This window comes from Amblyomma americanum, chromosome 6 (assembly GCF_052857255.1).
Source record: "Amblyomma americanum isolate KBUSLIRL-KWMA chromosome 6, ASM5285725v1, whole genome shotgun sequence".
Taxonomy (NCBI): Eukaryota; Metazoa; Arthropoda; class Arachnida; order Ixodida; family Ixodidae; genus Amblyomma; species Amblyomma americanum.
In genome coordinates this window covers 20776105-20798556 of record NC_135502.1, presented here as the reverse complement: position 1 = coordinate 20798556, position 22452 = coordinate 20776105, and the positions used below count along the sequence as shown (strand labels likewise).

Sequence of the window (22452 nt, the reverse complement as noted above, 5' to 3'; positions counted from 1 at the left end):
CTTCTTGAGCAACGGACCTTATCTCCTAATGACAATACTACAGTAATTCTGACGGTCACGTTAGATCGGTTAAATTCGTCCGAACGCTCAAAAGCCTTGTCCCATAAGCCGTCTTCACATTTATTTGGATGACAAGCTAACATGTTTGTTTTTCTGCTCAGATATAACCTGCCCAGTTCCCGCGTTACCAAGTACTTTTCGTAAACTCACAGCAGTGGGAAATTTTTTTTGTGCTCCACTTTTGCGTCTAGCGGCTGCTGCCGTCAATATAGGGCGCATGCGTTAAGGTTACCATCCCGGTAAAGTGCTAATGGGCAGTGCCTCATGCCTCAGGCTGAATTCTTCTTCATCACGTTAAGTTCATGGTCACAATGAGATACTGCTAACCGCCTAAAAAAGGTTTTGAAGGCATGATCGTGAAATGACGGCAGGGTGCGGAACACTGCGCTCCTACTCAGTAGCAGCTGCCGCAGTTATGACAAAGCTGCCAGCGGTGGCAGAGTGCCCCAGTCGATAGTGGGAACGCAATGGATGTACCCCAGAGGGAGCGTCGTATTATGGACGCTGCACGCATGCGGGAGGCAAGAGCCGCAAATGTGCGGTGGGTCAAACGTAAGGCGAATGCTCTCAGAATGGTCACCGCGAAAACACAGCACGATAAGATGCTCGTATCCTCAATTGCGTGGCAACACATTTCTCACATCATAAAACACACTTTGTGTCTCTGCTAAAACATAAACACAATCATCACACACTCCTGAGCGGAAGCAGCATCAAAAGCAAATTCTGCCATTGCAAAAACATAACGTGCGCAACCTAGCCCTGATGATCCGCACACTGCGGCTGTAATCTCTAATTAATGTTTTGCAACGATGTTTACCAGGGCTGCAATTCCGGAGCATTTATATTCGGTTTCAAACAAATTTCTATGGCCCCAGTAATAAACGTTCCAAATGTAGAAGCCAAACTTATCCTTGACTCTGCATGTAGATAAGCTGCTTATCAAGATGCCCCTTCTCAACACTGAACTTTTCAGAAAATTACGCAAGGACTGAAGAAAATAGGCGTATTCTAAGCAGGGTTTTATGATAACCAAGAAATGTCACCAAATTTTTAAATACGGCTTAAACTGAGCGCTTGCTGTGTTCATCACGTTTCGGGCTATCAGTGTGCTATGGAACCTTTCAGCGAAAAGCCGTTTTCGTTTCCCTGTTCATTACGTCATCCAGTTGCGCACTAAGTGCACGAATGTGTTGGGAACAGGAATGTGCGGGAAACTACATCAGTAACGCTTTTCGTCCACATAATGTAAAACAAAATTATAGCGGCATCCGTTCGTCTCTTCGTTTATCGACGCTATTTTAGAGTCGCATGCATTCCGTAAGATACCCTGTGCTCACTAAAGCCAATACTGATACTGTAAACAGTTCGTTTCACCGCTATTTACCGACTGTTCAGAATTACATTTTCTCGATTTTTTATACAAGCCACAGGGAATAATCTATAAATGAAAATCCTTTTCACACGAAGGTTATGAGGCCCTGAGGGTGCGAAGCGTATGGGTAATTACTATCGCCAATTGCCTAATTTACTAAAATACATTAAACATTTTACCCACTGCAGAAAGTGTGCATGTTCATTAAATGAAAACTTAGAGCTCTTCACATTCCTAGACCAGCCGATTTAATAAGCCTCTTAGCAATCGCTTGTTCCGAGATATTCACGTGCAAATATTTCACTCAGGGCGCATCCCTGAGCACGCGCCGCAGTCAAAGTCGGCACAAAACTTCTCCCAGCGTGACACAGCTAGCTTTTGTGTAAGGCATTTCGTCTTCCAGTGGCTAATAACTGTTACGCTTTCGTTATCGGCGAGTGAAATGGATGAAACGCCGTGTTCTAAAACTGCTTCACACTTGTGAACAGTTGTGAACAGTTTCGCGTCGACCGCCATCGCCTTGCTTGCGCAGTTACACAAACTGAGTTTCAAATTTGGAGCCAAACGTATCCTAAGGTGCGTGTGGTACGGAAATTTGCCATATGCAAATACAAATGGGGTGACTTCTATGTTTCCAACGTGAAATAACGCGCTAACCGCATTTGCTAAAAAGTTTATTCATTGATTTTAGTAAATTAAGTTAATAGTAAATTAAGTGAATGCACCCACTTTGCTTCCGCTTGGTCGCCTAATCAAAGCACGAAAGCACATTTTTGCGTGCTGATCAAGTGCATGTATTTGTAAAAAAAAAACAGGAAGTCCAATTGTAACACTCTGTATAAAAAGGAAATCTCGACTTCGGTGCCTACTGAAGAAAAAGTAACGCGGTTTTGTCTGCCTTTCCGAGAAAGGTATCGAAATAAGGTAAACGCTTAACCATTTTAGGAGTTACCTTGCAAAGAGCCGACGTGAAAATCTGCATGCATTCTCCACCCGGTCCTCGACTTAAGTATGCTTGGTAGACAATCGGTACAGTGAATTCATATTCTTTTAACCGTTTGATTCCCAAAATAATCAGCAGACGGCATTATATTCTATGCATCGATGATCAAAAGAATTACTGTCCTATGGGGCTTTGACAACCACCGTCACACACGCGCGCGTACGACACAACTCTGAATGCTGTGCGACGAACGGTTCAATCACAATTTCATACGAAAATTGGTTTTTGATGAAAATAAATGGCGCAGTAACCGCCTCATATCTCAGAGGATAACTCCATCGCACCTTAAAGGAAGGGGTAAAGAGTCTGGGAAGGCATACAGTTCAGGGTGCATTTGTCATCGGTTCGAAACCTTGTCGCAAGCTTGTCTCCATCTTGACTAGCTCATGTAAGGTATATGCAACGAGGAATGGTATGACGGCCCACGGATCGCTGTACGACAAACGCTTGCGCCACAATTTTGGTACGAACGTTGGCGGGGAAACTGACGCCACATGGACGTCAGCCAGAGGCGAGTATATATAGACGAACAAGACGTTTATGATTTTCTGAAGTGGCGGTGCTCGATTCGTTGTGTGCGTCGTACGGCCGCTTGGTGACGTCACCATATTTCTTTTGCCGTGGCTGGAATTTCCTGTGCTATCTGCGAGCACACAAAAATATGCCGCCGGCTTTTGTCATAAATAACTTGTTAGGCGTTCGCATTAAAACTTCGCGACGCCGTTCAAGCCACAACTTCATGATAGATTGCGGAATGCTTTTTTAGCGAGCCATTAGGATGCCTTCAGTCACACGCTAGCGAGCTCTTAGAAATGAGCTAAAAGAGAAACATAAAATCAGAAAGCCCAAGCAGCGTTTCATTTCAGAAATAAAAGAAAATATTTTTTCTAGAAATCCCAGGCCACAAAGTGCCCCATAATTTCTAAGGAAAAGACGTGCTACGCTGACTGCAACGCAGCGCTTTCTTTTCGGTCAAACGAACTAACGTTTTCAGAACGTTCCCTCTAATGGTTCTATGAATAAAAAAGGCCACTTAACACAACAATTTCTAGTGTGTCCAGCCTTTAGCCGAGCCTTAAAACAACCTTGAATGTTCCCCTAAACATCTGACCGAGAATTTATGAACCCACTACTGACTAAACAAAACCCATTTTCAAGCGAATCAACGTCTGTAAGAAATATGCGCCCCGGAATGTGGATGCGCTGAATAATTGGTGCCATTTTAGAGCAGTAAAGAGAATAAATTGCAACAATAGCTGAAATTCTGGGCACCCACTGCACTTCAGTCATCCGCTGTGCATGAGCCGCACTCTTCAGCGAAAGTTGAGCATGATGGCGACAGTATCGTAACTGCGCCGATATCTGCAGTTACCTGCAGGCATCTATTTAGAAGCAATGCCTAGCCTTAAGTGTTTATGACCTTTCCTTGCCTGGAACTGTTTCGCTGCTTCCCTGCTCAAAAGGGGTAGATTTTAAATACCAGAACAGACATGCTTCCTCGATGCAGACTCACCCAGTTACGAGGAACACGACGTCGACGCCTTCAGGCAACGACTCATTCCATGTCATGATGTCGTAAAATTTGTCTAACGTCTTTTCTCCATCTACATAAGTTTTACTGTCCTTCAAAGTAGTTTGGATAATGTTTTTCTCCTGTCAAAGAAAAAAATCGTTATCATTGTATTCTTGCAGACGCCCCGTTGTCATTCTCACCTCGAGCCTTGAAGTGCCAGCGAGCGCCAGCATCACACGAGGATCACGAAGGTCCTTGAAATATGCTTCAGCCTGAAATGGTGCGAATATTATTCCACTTTAAAATAGGTATCCTTCGTAGCGATGAACTTTCCTAGTATTTCAGTATTGACCTGAGAAGTAACGCTTAAACATTAGGCACTAATTGAGACTCTGGTTTAAGCCAAGCTTAGAAAAGCATGATGATAAGACAGTGGCGTTGAAATGCTCATAAAAGTTACGATGCGCCAAACGTGTTTACCTTTATTTCTTAAAAAAAAAGAACGTATGCTTATTTTGTGCGCTTGGCCCGAGCATAAAACGCTTCCAGTGACGTGGAAGCAGATGTACCAATTCCAGTTTACTTCAACCGGAAGTTTGCTACTATTCCCTATCAGCTTATTTAGGCAAACCGAACATAAGTACACTAAGAAATTATCTCACTCACATTTTGTTTCTTGGGCCCACTGACACCGAGGAAGTATACAATACATTCATTAACATGAAAAATAGTAAACCATTAGATACAAATAACATACAAATGAGGAAACTGAATTTGTAATAGAATACATTGCACCTTTTTTATCCCCGTTTTTTCATAGCTCTCGCATCAAGCATTTTTAACGGTTTAAAAAAAAGGACAGAATTACTGTACGGCCCAAAGGAGGTGATATAAATGTCGTCAATAATTACAGGTCAATATCTATCCTCTCGGTATTTTCGAAAGGGCTTCAAAAGAGTACTTTTCATAGTATTTAATAACTTCATCACGAAAAATAATGTAATGACCGACCTCCAATATAGGTTTTGGAAGGGACGATCAGCAGAAGTGGCCTTACTTCTACTGAAAGAACAGACCGTTCAAAATATAGATACTGCCCTTTAACTTTAGGTCTGTTCATCGAGTTTAGCAAAGTCCTTGACTCCCTCAACCACAGCATTTTGATAGGTAAGCTATCCCGCTATGGAATACGGGGCTGCCTCCTCAATTTAATTGTGTTATAGAAAGATTCCACAATGACCTTAAAGGTAAATATTAATTCCCGATATCAGCAATTTTAGCGGGGCCAAGTACGCAAGTTTCTGAATTATCGCCTGCAATAAAACGTTGCTTAAGCACGGAATATCAGCGGAGATTGTTGCATAGCAGCAGGCCGCGGCAGAAGGGAGCAACTCCCAGCGCAAGCGCTCTGACGGCGCGCGTACGCGTGTGTACAAGTACTGTAGGGTCAGGATAGAGTCGATGGATATGTTAGAATAGGGTGCCTCGATACGGCTTCCTTTTTATAGGGTTATAGTGGCTTAAGAAGCGTGGAGACGCATTTTCCGATCGAGAGACGCCATTCATAATCACAGAGCTTGTGCCGACCACTACAATAGTGAGAAAGATGCGAAAATTTGTTTTGAAATAAACGTTCGTTGTATATCAGTATCAAATGCTGTGATATCTCAAAGATGCCCAAAATCTTGAGTTCCAGACAGATATTTGGATGCGGCTAAATAATCCCGTGCTTCAAAATGGCGAAGATGTCCCCAACCTATAAGGTAGCTGCCGCGTCCACCACAACTCGACGAGTCCTGGGGGGGCTAATCGCAAAGAGAACGTGCGCAGATCATCAAGGAGAATGTAGGCCTAACCTACAGGAGGACAGAGTTTCCAATAATACAAGCGAGTTCTCTTACAATTCACAAACTTCGGGGGGGGGGGGGGGGGGGGGGGGGGAGTGGTATACGACTACAATCGCTCGCATCCTCAGGTTCATGTGTACGGGCACTTTCGTGGGGCGGCGTCCCTGGAGCGCCTTATTTGACAAATGCCAGCGAGGACTTCAAGTTCAATCATATCATGTCTAATATCTGCGCCTGCAGGACACACAGACGGTGTCTGTGAAGGCCTGCACCTTTATGTACGATCGAATAGCTGCTGTTGGGACCATGGCGTCCCTGAACTTGCAGTCGCTCCCGTGTCAGCACCAGGATCTGCTTACGATTTTCTCACCCAGGCAAAAGTGCAGGCTTTCAGCGAGGTCTGGATGGACGAGCCTGTTGCTCTTAAGGAACTCTTCTGTGCTGATTTCTTGAAACGTCACGACGTTCAAGCTGCCGGTGTCACCTTGTACGAAAGGCGCACAGAAAACATATCTTGTGGACGTGACATAAGAGCTATCGAAAGAGCAAGCTTCACATCGGAAGACGTGTTAGCTGTGAAGTGTGACGTAAGCGGAGGAGACGAGGAGATAACCGGCGTATATATTTCACCTAACACCACCCAGAAAGACATAAAAGATTTCATGGCCACCCCCTTTATGCACCATGCTAATGTCGACACGTGCATAGCGGGGAAATATGGTGTTCCCTCGTCATCTGCGGGGACATTAACGTCGACACTAAGAAATCACTACGGTAGCCGGAGTTTATGCGCAGACTCTTCGGCGTCACAATTGTTAACAACCCTCTTCAGGCAACCACCAGAAGCGCTACTTGCACTGACTATAGTTTTGCACGACACGTGCACCTGACCAGCATGAATTACGTGCCGCATTTCAGCTGCCACCTTGACGTTACTCGCCATCCTGGCCGACAGCGCAGAGCACACGCATCAATAAGAGTGCAATTTCTCAAAAACCGTTCTTTCTTTATGGCTACGTAACGCGGGTCGGCACGCATGCATTCATGCATTGGGGATAGTCTAGGCACAGCACAGATTATACTGCTGCTTTCTATTGCTTTAAAAGGCTTACTATTCGTTGTGATATTTCAGCGTGGTAATAAGCCGTTGAAAAGACAACGACATGATGGACGTTGATGGTATAATTTAACGACTGCTGGCCTAGCGCGAACGCTCTTGCCCGAGCCACTGCACACTTCGTCTCTTCTAGTCCGTGACAATATCAATCGTTTTGTTAGTTTCAAAGGCGTGCTCATCGATTCGTTGTAAGTCGTTTTGGTCATTGCCAAGCCCGACTCTGCACACAACTATTTGTCTGCCTGTAGGTAGCAATGGTAGTGCCAGTTTTTTAAGTTGCAGATAAATGGCAGAGCAATGGCATATCTCTTCCGTATCTTCGCTGGCTCACTGTCACTGGCACTGACACAAAAGCAGAAACGAGCAATTTAAACGCTTAGTGCTTAGTTCAGACATGTGTTTTCCGCTATTAGATAAGCACTACAACAATTTTAGCCGATTAACTCTAACGCGAAATAAAGATGAAAAGCTGCTGGCATGAGCCCGTCATTACTTACGGCATTGCAAAGAGCTGTGAAGTAATCGTTGAAGGGCTTATCGCCTTTGTTGAACAAGAAACCTTTAGTGAAGGCGTCATCATACACAATATAGATCCCTAAGATTATTTTGTCCTCTGAAATTTGCAAAATAGATAAGACCCGTGGCAATTAGATTTGCTTATGACCTCCACATGACTGTGGGACACCTGGGCTACCGAGATTCATTTTGAATAAAGAACACAGAACGAAATACAATCGCAGTCCTGATTATCTATTTTATTTAAGGTTGCTACCTCTAATGCTATTCTCAGTTCAAAGCAAAAGATTAAAGTTTTAATGCTTGGAAGCACGCAATGCAAAAAGCTATCTTGCAATGTGGAAACGTGCTGACGATGCCTGCCGTACGACGTGGAATTTATATTCTTTGATTTTCTCTCCGGTTATTATGTTAGCCTTAGATTATAAACAATACCAATTTTCACATGAGGTGGCACTGGTCAAGTAGCCTTAGCACTCGTTCTGAACCTTACTTGAAAAAGCCGCTTGAGTTCGGCAGCATACAGAGGTCAGTTTACTTACCTGCTTCGTAAAAGTACGCATCAAGTTAATGCGACGTGCATAAATTCATCTAACTTAGGAGTCAACCAGCGGTGTGTTCTACTCATAAACATAAGGAAGAAAGGTCAAGAATTGAAAGTCACGTAATCTTATAATCGCTAAATAAGGCATTGATTTCTCTTTGATTTTAACCAGGTACATAAGAGTACTACGTCTGATTAAGGAGTCGCAAGCAAAAGATTTAAGGAAACGAATAAACTTGTTGTTTTTGTTATGGCCTCATGGTCAACTTCGCTCCATCGCTATGCTATACACGGACTCTTCGAGAAAGAGAGCCACATCAATTTCTCTATTTGCATTTCGTGTGCGAACGTATCACGAGTAAACATATTAAATTTGACATTTACCTTCCATTTCCACGTGATCTTCTTCACTGTGCTCCGCTCTTGAAGCTACGAAGACCACTGCCGCATGAAAAAGTCCCGTCAGTTTTCTAAAGCTCAAAAACAAGCCAGGCCTGCTGTCGATTAGGTGCACCTTGGTTATATTTATTTTATTTTTTGCAAGAAAACTCATCCCACATACCATCTTTCCTAGCCAAAACAAAATCCACGCAGCACGAGTGTCTCCAAAATATATTTCTTATTCTGTACAGAGGTCTGCACGCATAAACAGCAATATGAACAGGAGTATATGTACGGGGGTACACGTATTCATGTACATGTACTATCGCGATGAAAAGAAACGCGAACAACGAAACGCCTAGGCGCTGCTCTGTTAGAATTTCTTTTCATCGCGCTTATACCTGGGTGGTAAAAACAAAAGACGTTAGAGTCGTCCTAGGATGCATCACGGACGACTCTAGCGTCTTTTTGCTACCACCCAGGTAAAAGCGTGATGAAAATATATGCAAACAGCGGAAGGCCTAGACTCGGCGCTGTTCGCTTTTCTATCCATCGCCCCTGTAGTACTCTACGCGGAATAAGATCTTCCGCCTGATAAAATAATCTCCTTGAATAAACTTCCCTGAACTTTCTTTACTTTCATGTGTTTTCTTTTCAATGTCCTGAAGCCTTCCTGACTAATAAAGTCAACAGCACACGACGAAAGCGCGAAGGTAGACATTTCCACAGCTGCAATAAAAGAAAATTATAAAGCAAGAGTAATTGTGCAGCAGTCAAAAGATTAGACATAACTAATAAACACGCAAAGGAAAAAAAAAACTCACACAAGCATATGACGAGGAAACCTTGGTTGCTCTGTGGTCTCATTTCTGCAGTATTGGACTAGAACGCGTACAAACCTGCAAAAAAACTATATATTTTCGCACATTTGCTATACAGCACGTATCAGAACACTAAATTATTATGCATCACCGCGTGTCGTTTAGGAACCGGCAACTGAATTTTAAGGACCAAATTTCTTTCGGCGCTGCACGAAACTTTGCATGCAAGGTACCCGATTCTGAAAATATTGTTCGAAGCCTTGTGAAATAATTTTACCGTGAATTTTTCGATGAGGGCAAGCGCCCGTCTATCTGTATCCAGATGCTAGAAACTACGATCAGGGCGTGCGACAGCGATAACATCCAGGCAAAGATGATAAATTAAAAATTAATATATGCCGGGCCGCCAGACAGCAATTACGCAAATTGAGTGCAGCGTAGTGTCCATTTGAGTTCACATACCCAGAGCTGTTACTTCACATTGGCGTATGCCTCGTCAACGACAAATTTTGTGGACCACGTTTACCGCATACAGAACATTCTAGCGCCGTCCAGGAACAAAAGCTCCAATCACTTTATCAGCGATTCGCAAGGAACGTTGCTTTTTACAGTAGGGCGCACTTGAGAGAGCTTAAATTATAATAAAATATGACGGACACTCCTGAAAGAAAAAAGCACTGTGCTTTTAACAATATATAAGAAATATTTTTCCAGTGACAATTCCCGGAGTGGGATACACCCATAATGGTAGGCTTTCACTGCAAAATCTCGCTTCAGCTTGTTTTATTGTCGTTTTCAATGCCAAGTTATTATTATAAATCTCCATTTCTTAGATATTAAACTGTTCAATGCTAAAATATGTGAAAATATCTTTTTTATTTCCAGCACAATCTTATGATATATTTCGGTCACTAGCTCGCCCTTGTAACGTCCGCGGAATTGCTTTGTACGCGAACTTGTTTCTTTGTTCAGTTAGAGAGCACCGTACTGCGCTTGGAAACTACCTGTATTCTGCCAAAGTGTGCCGCCAAAATAAGAATGTGCAATAAAATATAAATATTTTTTGAAGTGACCGACAGTAATAGTGGGGCGTGGAGGGAAAAGAACAGTGCTGCTTGAATGCGAAAATATTCTGCCTGATATTGGCTGGTCTAGGGCCCATTTGGGCTGTGTAAGAAATATAAATCGCTTGGGAATATTTCTGAACGGCGAGTCCTTAAGAACTGCAAATGAGAGAAATATCACGATTTTCGGACTTTCAGTTCAGAAAGAATTACTTCCTTCAAGAATAGTTGAGATAGCCTTGAAAGAAGACAGCACAAAGGCAACGACGAGGCCAGGCAATAAATGAAGACAGAACACATGTGCGCTCTTTCAGACCAATTACCCAACTGCCCTAGAAACCGCATGCACCCGGACCACTTCTTTCTGAGGCCTTCATCGCATCATTCATGTCGTTTTGTTTAAAAAACAATAAATAAAGCCGCCATCGAAGCATAAATGTTTAGAGAACTCCACTCTTGTGGAAAAGTCTTGCGCGTAGCCCAGGTACGTTTAGTCACCAGGAACGTTTCAAGAGACGCATAAATGACATTGCTATTATAAGCGCTATATTTAGGTGCGCAATGTTTCCCAAGCTGCAAACAATGTCTTAAGGGAAATCCGACGCCATTCCTTGCATAAGTAGAAATGCGCCTTTTTATTCGTGCAGAAGAGGCGCAGCGTTTGTTGTAAGCACGTTTTTGTATTAACTGCACTTTGATCGAGAGCGTCATCTTCTCATGCTTTGTGTTTTGAGACCACTGACTTTGCAAACTAATCTCCCTCTCTTCTCTTTACATCCACGCAGTATCAGAATTGGTGTTATCAGTAATTGTTAATGCTGAAAAACAAACCTTTGTCTGATCTCGGCGGCTATGGTAAACGTCGATTTTTTTATTTATTTAGCCTCACTTTCAGTTTCGCTATTCAGCAGACAACACTTTGCTATAACAGATAGCACATAAGAAAACGTATCTGCTATCGCAGGCAACAGACAAAGAAAATTCAGTCGCTGTTAAGTTCATGAAACCACACTAAACGCTGAATTGATGGCAGGTGTTGTTCCCGCTCTATGTCTGTGCGTATGATCCGGAACAATGTTACATGATGCTTTAAACGGAAAGAAAACTATGAACTCATATTAACACTTTGTCAACACAATTAAAACTTGTCTCATTTCACATATTAGATATTTTTTTCAACGTCGGCAGCAGTACTGCTCTTAAATGGCGGAGACTGCACGCCGTTTTAACTTTTGGCTGCTTTTTAGGCGCGCCTAGTTCTACAGCAATTTTTAATGCTCCAGAGTCCAGACATGGAGACGGTTTTGCTGATCGGGCATTTTTTATGATAAATTACGAATATTTTCTTGATGTGCAGCTTTTCTTTTAGTCTTCTGGACTGCAGTAGGTGGCAGAAGTTTGGTCTTTTAAATGTTAACATTTATGACGTGTCCGAAAACTACAAGAAATAAGGAGCTTGTGCGTGGCGAGAACAAATGTTGAAGCGACCTCAGTGTCCTACACGACACACCGTACATGAAATGTCAGAACAGAAAAATGTATGCCTGCTTTGGCTCCACGACGGAACAAGCGCATAAAGAAATGCAATTAAGTCACGATACATGCAAGTACTTATTACGTGTGAATATAAATCTTTATTATAATGGACCAATCTTTTCTTATCGTTGATTACCTTTTTAAGCATGCCTGAACATATAAAACATTCAACAAAGTGTCACGCATGTGCAGTTGTCTTCAAAAACACACGACCCATGGCTCCTGTGGCAAATGCAGCTGCAGGTGTAACTACCTCCGACGCGCGCTCACAGCGAGGATATGCCGGCTGACGTCGTAACGGCAGTGTGAGCAAGACCACATTGTACGGCAAGAAATTATGCTTGTTATGCAGTTAAACGGCGATGACGTGGTCTCCCTCCGGCTGCAGCATCATAATTATATCAAAGGGAGTGTCCGCGCTGATCTCACCACATAATTAGAGCCTCTTGGTGTGACTCTACACCAATGATGTTACTGGTGGTCTGTATGTTCACTGGGCTTTCTGTCGTGCATTCCTTTTATCGGGGCTTGTATGCGGATGCTAATATCCCAAGGCAAGAGCGCATAATCACGTAGCAATTGCAATGGAGAAATGCTGTCTTGGTCTCCACATCGCGCATTCCACGTTCGCGTCCTTATTCTGAAGGCTGCCCTACAGTTCGTATTTCCAAAGAATCCTCGATGCCAGCGTAGCTTTGAATTTTCACCGAAGTAAGACTGCGATGCCTGGCCGCAATATTGAACGATTTCGTGCCTCCGAGATGACAAAATGCTGCTTTCTGCAAAGATAATTTTGTATTTCTAATTTCGGATCCTGGTCCAGAATGGGTTACCCGCCGCGGTGGATCGGGGGTTTTGAAAGTTTTAAAAATGCTTTGAAGGAAGCGTAATCACTTTAAACCAAACACAGAGTTCCAGCAAACACACCACAAACGGGACTCGTGATGAGCCAGAGATGACAGTCGGCTTATGACAAACCTGGTTCACAAAAGCCTTCTGGGTGGTTAAGAGCGAGCCCACAAAACAGTTATCACAACTATCGCTGTAGGGTATCCAACGTGTCAAGTGGAGGGTCGCCACTTTTTGTCTGTTGCCGAGGCAGATGTAGGAGCAAGAGAAAAAGGTTTAATACCTCACTAAGGCTCTCTCTTGCTTTTGCGCAGTTTAGAGAAGGACAATTTCTGCATATATTTACACAATAATTATTCGCACTGGACGGTCGGAAATTGTCATTTTAAAGGAGGCAATCCCGCACTGAGCAGAGAGAAAAATTGTCAAGGCATATGACGAGTCAGAAAAATAAATCGCCCTTTGCATTCATCACTGACATCTATATAGACATTTTAAGACATTTCAATAGAAATATCTGTATTAAACTAGCGGCTTTCCCACTATGTGGGTCTTTCAAATGACTGAAGAAGGAATTAAATATAGCGGTGGTGGTTTCAAATAAAAGAACTTTATTATAGCAAGCACCTGCAGATATTTCACCTAGGCTTGAAAGCTCTTTAGAAAATAGCTTGCAACGCACTGAGCACTACTTTAGTCTCATAATCAAAGCGAACTGAGCGTGAGCACTTCCAACCTTGAAAATAAAGAAATATATTCGACATATGTTTAAAGCAATGAAAGCTAATAAAGGGAGGACACAGACCAGCGCTTGTTTGTGGCCAGTATTTTTAAGCTGCCCTTAACTTTATATATGCTTCATTTTATTACGTCGAGTCGCGACAACTGGCCCCTAACTGCCGCATCATACAAAAGCATTCACGCAGAAGTTTGAAAAATGCTTGCCTTTAATTTCTAATATTTTTCTACAAGGCCGCTTGTCTTTACGTATGCCGGGTGTCCCAGCTAACTTGATCCAAGGGTTAAAAAATAATTTAGAGACAGGCGAGTGAAACCAGTTGCATATTGGTGACAGCCATCTTGCGCATCACAGGCATTTTTTGTTTCACAATTAATAAATATTTAATTGGCTTAATTATCTAAATTAATAAATATTGACTTTAGACAACAAATTGCATTTAAAGAGTTGTCGAGCACCTTCGGAAACCCCCATTCCATCATTTACGAACAGGAAACCCTCACGTGTGTCCGTTTTTCCCAGCTCCAAAGAAAGCCCGCGAAATACAAAATCAACCACGTGACTAACGCACTTTCGCGCCACGATCGTGCTGCTCTCAAGCGTGGTTTGAGCAAACGAAATCACCTGCAGCCTTGACTCGACGGCCCCGCACCAGCGGCAGGCCGATATGTTGGCGGTGGTTTCTCGTCTGCGTCAGTCATTGGCACACATGACGGTGCGAGCTGCCGCCGCTTGCATATCAGCGGGGCCGTCGAGTCAAGGCTGCAGGTGATTTCGTTTGCTCAAACCACGCTTGAGAGCAGCACGATCGCGGCGCACAAGTGCGCTAGTCACGTGGTTTATTTTGTATTTCGCGGGCTTTCTTCAGAGCTGGGAAAAAGACACACGTGAGGGTTTTCTTATAGTAAATGATGGAATGGTGGTTTCTGAAGGTGCTCGACAATTCTTCAAATGTAATTTGTTTCTAAAGTCAATATTTATTAATTTATATAAATAACTTCATTAAACTTCAATTAATTGAGCAATAAAAAATTTCTTGTGGTGCGCAAGATGGCTGTCACCAATATGCAACTGGCTTCACTCGCCTGACTCTAATAATTTATTTTTAACCTTTGGCTAAAGTTAGTGGGTACATCCGGTATAATACATCTACAGCTCGCCTTATACAAAATTACGTGAGTAGTTTAGAATAATGATCTGCGTTGCATTTAAAGCGGTTACCATCATTATAAAAGCTTCAGCAAAATTGTGTGCCCGCCTCTTAAGCCCAAGCAAAACAAGCTCGCACATAGAGCCTATAAACTATGCATAAAACTAGCCGCTAAAGTGAGTCCCGGTTGCGACATTGGTTAAATTCTAGAGAGCGTAGACAGAAATTCGACTACCGTGCCTTATACCTGTACATACCATTACCCATTTGAATCTCAAGCGCCTTCCTACGAGTAGGCGTTGAAGGTGATATTGCTTTTCTTCACCAGAGCATAAGTTATGCTCCTACCCAGTTCGGTTCAGTATTTAAAATACCAAAACCTGGGTGTACAATTGTCAATTCTTGGTAATCATTGCCATCTGAGCAGCTACGCATATATTCGTGATTTGCTGAGCAGGTGGTAGGTGTCGATATTTTTCAACTGGTTATGTAGGTGCGTTGCAATCGCTGGTATCCGAGAATGGTTTTTATTACAAGAGGTGTTTCAACGGGGCAGGTTTCTGAATCTATAAGAATACTTTTGATGCTTCGGTTTGGTTTAATACATGGTGGTTTAACATCCCAAAGCGACTCAGGCTACGAGGGACGCCGTAGTGAAGGGCTCCGGAAATCTCGACCCCCTGGGGTTTTTTAACGAGCACTGACATCGCACAGTACACGGGCCTTCAGAATTTCGCCTCCATCGAAATTCGAATGTCGCACCCGCGATCGATCCGCCTCATTCGGGTCAGCAGCCGAGTGCCATAACCACTGTGCCACCACGGCGGCACTTTCAATGCGTAAGGATAACTAGTCCCCTTACTAGAAAACCCGGCGGCATGTGTGTGTGTGTCTACTCGCAGACGGTGCAGAAACTTCTGACGATGGGAAAAAATAGCAAGCGGAGCACCGCCAATAAGGCAATCCCATACATGTCGTTCGTCTATACATACTCGCCACTGGCCGACCTCCATGTGGTCCCAGTTTTCCCGACAACATGCCCACCAAACTTGTGACGCAACTGCTTGTCGCACAGCGTTCGGTGGGGTGTCATACGCTTGTGTGCGTGCGTGAGTGCGCGCGTGTGTGTTTGTGTGGAGGGGGGGGGGGGGGGGGTCAATGCACCCAGAGACGGTAATGCTTTCGCATTCCCATACGTAAGCGGGTTAAGCCTCTCTGCCAATTTTTTTTTATTTTTGCAACAATTCTGCAATGTTTAGTTTCTCGCTTTTTATGCGAGGTTTTCTGCACAACATGTCGATTGTCTCACGTGCTCTCCTAGGCATTGCTATCATCGTGGGGGGTGCTGAGTTCAAAAGTATCCTCACTGTTAAAATAATTTCTTACTCCTCCTCCCCTCCTGCTCACAAGTCATAATTTTCAGTTGTGCCGGACGACATGACGTGATTTATTCGTGTGATTATTGCCAGTCTCAATGAGCGGCGATTGCCTCGACTGTGATTGCAAAGTAGCAATTCTGCATCTTGTGGGCATTCGCTTTTCCTCACACCCACTGGAGGCGGCAAACCTTTTTTCCGGCCCTCTCCCGCCGCCTACCGCTAGCACTTTCCCTGACCGCACTAGAGACCCCACAATCTTTAACGCCAGTACAACGTTAATTGGCTGGAGGTCTTTATTGCAAGTTTAGTCAAACAATGAAGCCGCTTCTTCAGGCGTCTTATTTACGTGGTCACAACAAAAAATACAACAGATGTCTTCAATACAACAGACAATTCAATTTCCTTCTTTCCAATGAAGAAAAAACCGGACTCGTAAGTGAAATGTTTTAAACATATTTCTCTTCACTGGCAGACATGCGCTGTAAAATTTGAGGCAGCAGAGTGCTTTTTTGTCTCTCAGGAGGAAGAAAACGCAAGGGCGAAAAATTAAAAATGCACGAGGCAAACAAGTAATATTTCTTTCGTAAACAGGTATCTGGCAAAAACCAATATCAGATATCTTGCAGAGAAGCATAGATGAATAAGTAGTTAATGCCATTTCGGGATAAACTACTACCAAGTGTCATTGCCTTTCTCAAAAAAAAAAACTACAGAGAATGTTTACTACATTTGAATCAGTACGAAAGTACGGATATGTGCTAAGTAGAAGTCGACGACGGGCGGTCAGTGCCGCCTGACGAAGCAGACGGAGGTTGATGAAGACGACGCTTTTCAATCCACAGCACGAGTTTCGTGCTAAATAATTTTTCGGTGGGTCACGTAGAACTGCTGACATATATTCCCAAAACTTACTAGATGGTCCCCGGGAACATATGCCAAAATAATGACGTTTTCTATCTGCATATTATTCTGAAGACAGCATAAAATATTTTTACAAGAAGGAAGAATATGAACTTACGCTGATCCGTCGTCAAGTTTTCAATGTCAACAAAATTTGCTACTTGAAATTAAAGCGTACGGCGAACATAAGACGAGAATCTGCCGAAAGACCAAAAGTAGTGCGTCTTTATGTTGCTGAGACCATCCAGTTCTCTAATAGAGCGTTGTTCGAAAGGTTTCTTTAAATTCAAAGGTGCCTACTGCAACTTACAGATACTAGCGAATGTTCTGGGGGCAATGGCATGCAAAGGGCATTCATGCTGCTTATATTTTGCGCTTTTTGGAAGCGCTCTTGCCAAGAGTAGGTCACCGCAGCTTGCGGTTTCGATTAGCAAAATGCTGACATTTAGTGGGCTTCGAAGAATTTAACACTTCAAAAGCACGAACAAGGCAAAACCAAATGCTAAAATATTCTGAGCTTCATGCACAATATTACTGCACGCCATTTTTTCATGGCGAGATCTACTGTTCAGTTGCAGTTTAAAGAACAGAACTTCACTACGAAACATTAAACGTATATGAACTATCAGTTGATTTCTCGTAGAAATACAAATGCGTCTCAAATAAATAATCCTATCATTTTTACCCATCTATTTTTAGATTATAAGACGCACTAGGAAACCCTCTTTCTCCAGAGCTGGCCTTTCACCTCCTATCGGCGTCGAAAGTTCTTGGGCGAATAGAAAATGCATAAAATTCACAAGAAAGCTTCACTCAAATGCTGCTCATAAAGGATCTCGAACAATTCCAGCATCGTGGCTGACATGTCTATACAGTGCTGCATTTGTCCAGTAAGAAAAATTGGGGGACTAAATGGCATGCGCTGACAACGAATGGTGCTCAAAAGGGCCGTCAAAGCGCCTAACCTCGTTGATCCCCGCCCCCTTCACGACAAGAATACGATCAGTGCACCTCAGGAGGCCTAACCCGGCACTGATCATTACATAGACCAATGCTGCTGACTGGGCTAAGTGGTAGCATCACCCCAATAACGAGTTCGCGTATGCAAATGAACACACAGCCGTCTAGAGCCCCCAGTGACGTCCAGCGGAGGTGGTTTATTTATATCGCAATGAGAGCGGTCATAAGCTCGCCTTTTCGGACCGACTCCAGCAGCAGCGCAAACATAGCCTTTCCGCTGTGCACTTGCCAAGGTTTTTTTTTTTTTAACTTGTTATTCGGTGCTTTATGCACCGCCCTATGCATTACCCTTGCAGAAATGCTGAGCTCTTCTGCTGTCTTGCTGACGGTTATCCCTGTCGGGCGTTTACTTCCGCCCTTTGCGATCTATTGAAACTTATCAGCAGCGCTGATCAATAAAGCGCACATAGCAACTATCTTTTAGTGCCCTATAAAGTCTGTGCGTAAAGAATAATCTCGCGATGACATTTTATTGGCAGATGTGCTGGACCAGACGCAGCATGTTTTTTTTTTTTTCAACAAGACATTTCAGTCTTGGTGCGCCATGCACTAGGAACTCCGCAGATCACCTACAACTTAAGGAGGCATACGTCAAGAATTATGATGAGATGCTTGGTAAAAGCAAACAAGAGGTCAAATGGGGGGAAAAGTTTTTTCTCTGCGCATACAGTGCACCTGCGGAATGCTTGAGCATTTGGATATGCCAAGTGTTGCTGTATACGCCAGGGAGCACCGCCTTGACAGCCTCGAAGTTAAAGCTAATAAGATTCATCTTCGGTACGAAGCAACCCGATGCGAACAACGAGGCGCCTCACGAGAGATGTGGTCCAGAAGGAATCTTACCCTATGCCTAAAACCATCACCAAGAAATTAAAGAATTTGTTTCCGCCAATTTCAGTACTTCCTCTCTTTTGCTTTCCACTTGCGTATCCGTCCCCGCCCGTTCCTAGTTGTAGGGTGGTCACCTGCTGTCACGAAATTCGGTGCATAGTCGGAAAACCGGCGCAGCGCCGAAGCAATCTCGCCACCGTGTGCCGCAGAGAACTCTAGAACAGTGGAGAAAAAACCCCGGAGAACGCCTAACCTAGTCTGTGTTGCTGCCCTCTCCACTTTGCTCGCCAGAGCGATGCCAAAGGAAACATGTCGGCGCGCCGTTGAAGAACCGAGAAGGTTGGAGTAAATTCTACTCATTGCCGACTGAGAGGGTGTAGCCTTGAGCGTGCTGAGTGATGCCCTCTCCACTTAGCTCGCGCGCAAGCGGCGGCGCATCGCAAGGAAGAACTGGAAGCCGGACCCCGCGCCTGACTAATGGGGACGCGCACCGGGCGGATAAAAGAGAAATTGTACAGTTGATGCTGCGTGTATGTGCACGCCTGCCTTGGCGCGAAAAACGAACAGGCGTGGAGCGCGCCTATAAATGAAGGGCGTTGACCGTCGTGTGTAAGCCCGAGCCGCCGCTCAAGCTTCAGAGAACCGCGCCAGCTCGACTCCCGGAACAACACCACTAGCCCAGTAAGGGATCAACGAGTCGGCGTGTGCCAGCCTGCGGGACGGCTCCATCGTGATCCTCTGGTCGTCGGACTGTCGCAGTGCCCGGTGAACAAATTGCGTTTTGTTTGCTTGTCACTCCGACTTCGTGCACTTTAGGTGCAAAGCTTTTGTTGAACTGTAACCTCTCTCAAGTGTTAATTTGCACGAGTTGCATAGTATTGTAAATCACTCTGTATGTGCTCGTACGACTGATTGCGTAATCCTCTGAATTGTCTCTTTGCTGTATAAACTTTGTTTTGTTTGTGTACCTTTGGCTCCGACCCATTCTCTGGCTTGCGACCGGCGAAAGCTGAGCACCAAACGACCAACTCCCTTGTCACTTGGTAGCTGGTCTCCGGCTGAGCTTGCCACGCTGAGTCGAGGACATCTCCTTTGAGACCGAGAGCGCTGTCCCCATAAGCTCTAAGGGTGCCTGGGAGTGCACGCACAAGTGCGCAAAAAGGTGACACCTGCCGTAGCTATTATTTACGGTGCCCGCTTGTAAAATTTTATTTAGTTTTCCGCTACGACAGCCAGCATATGTCCAAGGCAGGCCTCTTTCGTCGATTCACAAGCTACAGTCCAGCTGAAGTGCTGAGAGAAGGCTACGCAGCAGGTATGGTGACCATCGCCGGTGAAGCCACGCAAAAATATCGGCGGCACCCAGCACCGAACATGGCAAGATAATAGAGTGTCTTTGTTTCTATATTATAACAGTTCAATGTTAATGCTGTATTATTATTTTGGTGTTAATTTTTGCACGATGGCGCATAGTAAGGACACTTCTGCACTTGGTGCTTTGCCTTTTTTCGCTAAGTTAAATGTTTTACCGCTGCAATATTTGTCAGAATGGAGCTCACGGGAAGTGAAATAACTGGCCGGACGAGGAACTTCTTTTGAAGGCAGGTTCGATCCCCTTCACGCGCAGCTTTTGCATTTGATCGGGCTCTTTGGTTGGCCTAACGACACCCGACCCCTCCCTGCTCAGTCTCGGCTGCTGCTCCCCACCCGCTGGCAAGGACCAGTTTATATTAGATAGGATTTATATTTTTATTTCTAACTATCTTTCACCGCCTTATCAACGATGTGTCTTTTATCGCTGAGCATCCTGGCAGTTAAAATATGCATGGACGACTAAATCGAACCAAATCAGGGATATGAAATCACTTCATTTTTTCTACCTGGTGTATTATAGTTAATTGGTTTAGTCATATATGAAGTTGTGGTCAAGTACCACACCAAGGTGGCAAAATCCTGTTCTGGTCTGGGAGTGTGTCGCCAGTTCTGAGAACCGAGATAAGACCGCACCCCAGGCCTGGTTATGCAATTCCATCGGCTCGCGTAGTTTATTTTTTAAATCCGGTAAGGAATTGCGCGGCACTGGGTTTCGAACCCCAGTCCCCTTGCACGCCAAGCGAATGCTCTAACTCTACGCCATCGCTACATATATGGAGAAATGGGAAAGGCTTTTGCCCTGCGGTGGGCGTAGTCAGGTTGATGATGACGACGACATTTACTACATCGAGGGAGCTGCAAGAAAAAGTGGCCTCTAGGCAGCTTGACGGACCGGTATCGCGCACTGTGGAGTAGTTGCAGTGGCCACAAAAATCTAGTGGCGGCCGGCAGAAAGTTTGAGCCAGGGGCCAATCAGGTCGATTGCAATATTCTCTAAATAAGTTTTACGTGCATTTGCCGGTTGCTAAACGCTGGCAAGAGAACTGTTGCAAGCTGTCGGTCGTTAGCACAGGGCTCAGCTTCCAACAACTTTCTGTGCTGTACGTTGCTGCGACTTGGGCATCCAACCCTGCTGCCCGTGCTGCGCGGAGCTGAGCGATGAAGCGGTCAACGCGACGGTGAGTTAACTAAATATTTTTATACAGTATATACAAGGGCGTTACAGAGTCGCACAGGGGTCGAGAGCATATAACGCGCTAGCACAAAGGAGCGCAGCGGTGACCCAGCAGAGCATCTCTTGGCTTGTCTCCGTCTGGCTCTGCACTCAGCATGGCTTGGTTTCTACAGCCATGGGAACCGTTGCAGCAGCCATCCGTTCGAACCCTCCAATCAGGACACGCCGCTGGTCGCCGTTTGAATTGGGCGAATGAACGAGACGGCTCAGCCGTCCAAACTTTGCAGTTGGGCAAGCGCTGCCGGCGAAGTGTTGGTACAGTCCCAAGCCGAAGCTAGCGAGGATAAGGGGAGGGGGTGGTAGGGGAGTGTATTATTGCGCCCGGCGACCCTGGGTGAGTCATGCTGCAAGCCGCGACACGGCGACATGTCCGAGAGACTGGCCTCGCTTTGCGGCATGCAGGCGCACGGCGCTGGTCTTCACGGATGCCAGCGGAACGCGTGCTAAGGCTTAACACCATGCACCCGGTGCAAGTAGAAGAGTTCTCAGACTATAGAAAGTCCGACGTGGCCGGGGATCATGTAATCATACACGGCATGCAGTGCAGCGCCACGGAAAAAATCCGGAACTACAAATGAAGAGGTCCGCCATCAGCTTAATAATTCTTGAAAAGCATACCATCACGAATAAAGGAGGGCGCGGCAGATGCAGACGTGCAGGCCTTTTCAAACAGTGCTCTGAAAGTGGAATCTTCGCGTCACTCTGGCTGGAAAATGTCGGGCCCGAAAACGCCTTGGACACGGCGTCGCGCATGCAAGCTGCGCTTCAATAAAAGCTGAATGCAAGTACATCGTGATAGAGATGGAATGTCTCGCCTTTGTCTTCACTTCCCACAAGTTCCGACACTACTTTCATTGACGCCACTTCACATAGACACTGATCCTCACATCCTCGTTAGCTAGCGCGATCATTCAGACCGACTAGCTTGCTAGGCCTTTACGTCGCCTGGAATATGACTTTCCGGTATCTATTATGAGCAGCCACTTCCACGGTGATTTCTCACCGTTTGTCTTGCTTCCCGCTTGCTTACACGGTAGTAGGTGATGACAATCTTGACGACCGTGAAACTCTACCGGAAAGAACGCCACCCGATGTTCCGGACCTCAGCAGACTTCGGTATTTCTGTCTGGCCAATAGCTAACGGAGTTCCCGGGTTCGAACCCGACCGCGGCGGCTGCGTTTTTATGGAGGAAAAACGC

At 44.8% G+C, this 22452-nt stretch overlaps 1 protein-coding gene across 1 annotated transcript in view; it reads right to left on the bottom strand.

Annotated features, from left to right (window-relative positions):
* Positions 1-17037, bottom strand: part of LOC144094486 (uncharacterized) — a 34813-nt gene extending 17776 nt beyond the window's left edge. Inside the window, exons 1-6 of the mRNA XM_077628413.1 lie at positions 16913-17037; positions 9181-9255; positions 8360-8416; positions 7413-7528; positions 4152-4223; positions 3952-4091 (exon numbers count right to left, since the gene is read on the bottom strand). Coding sequence (XP_077484539.1) covers positions 3952-4091; positions 4152-4223; positions 7413-7528; positions 8360-8416; positions 9181-9223 — 428 coding nt within the window. The 5' untranslated portion in view covers positions 9224-9255; positions 16913-17037. The remainder of the gene's footprint in view (positions 1-3951; positions 4092-4151; positions 4224-7412; positions 7529-8359; positions 8417-9180; positions 9256-16912) is intronic.
* Between the last annotated feature and the right edge of the window lie 5415 nt (positions 17038-22452).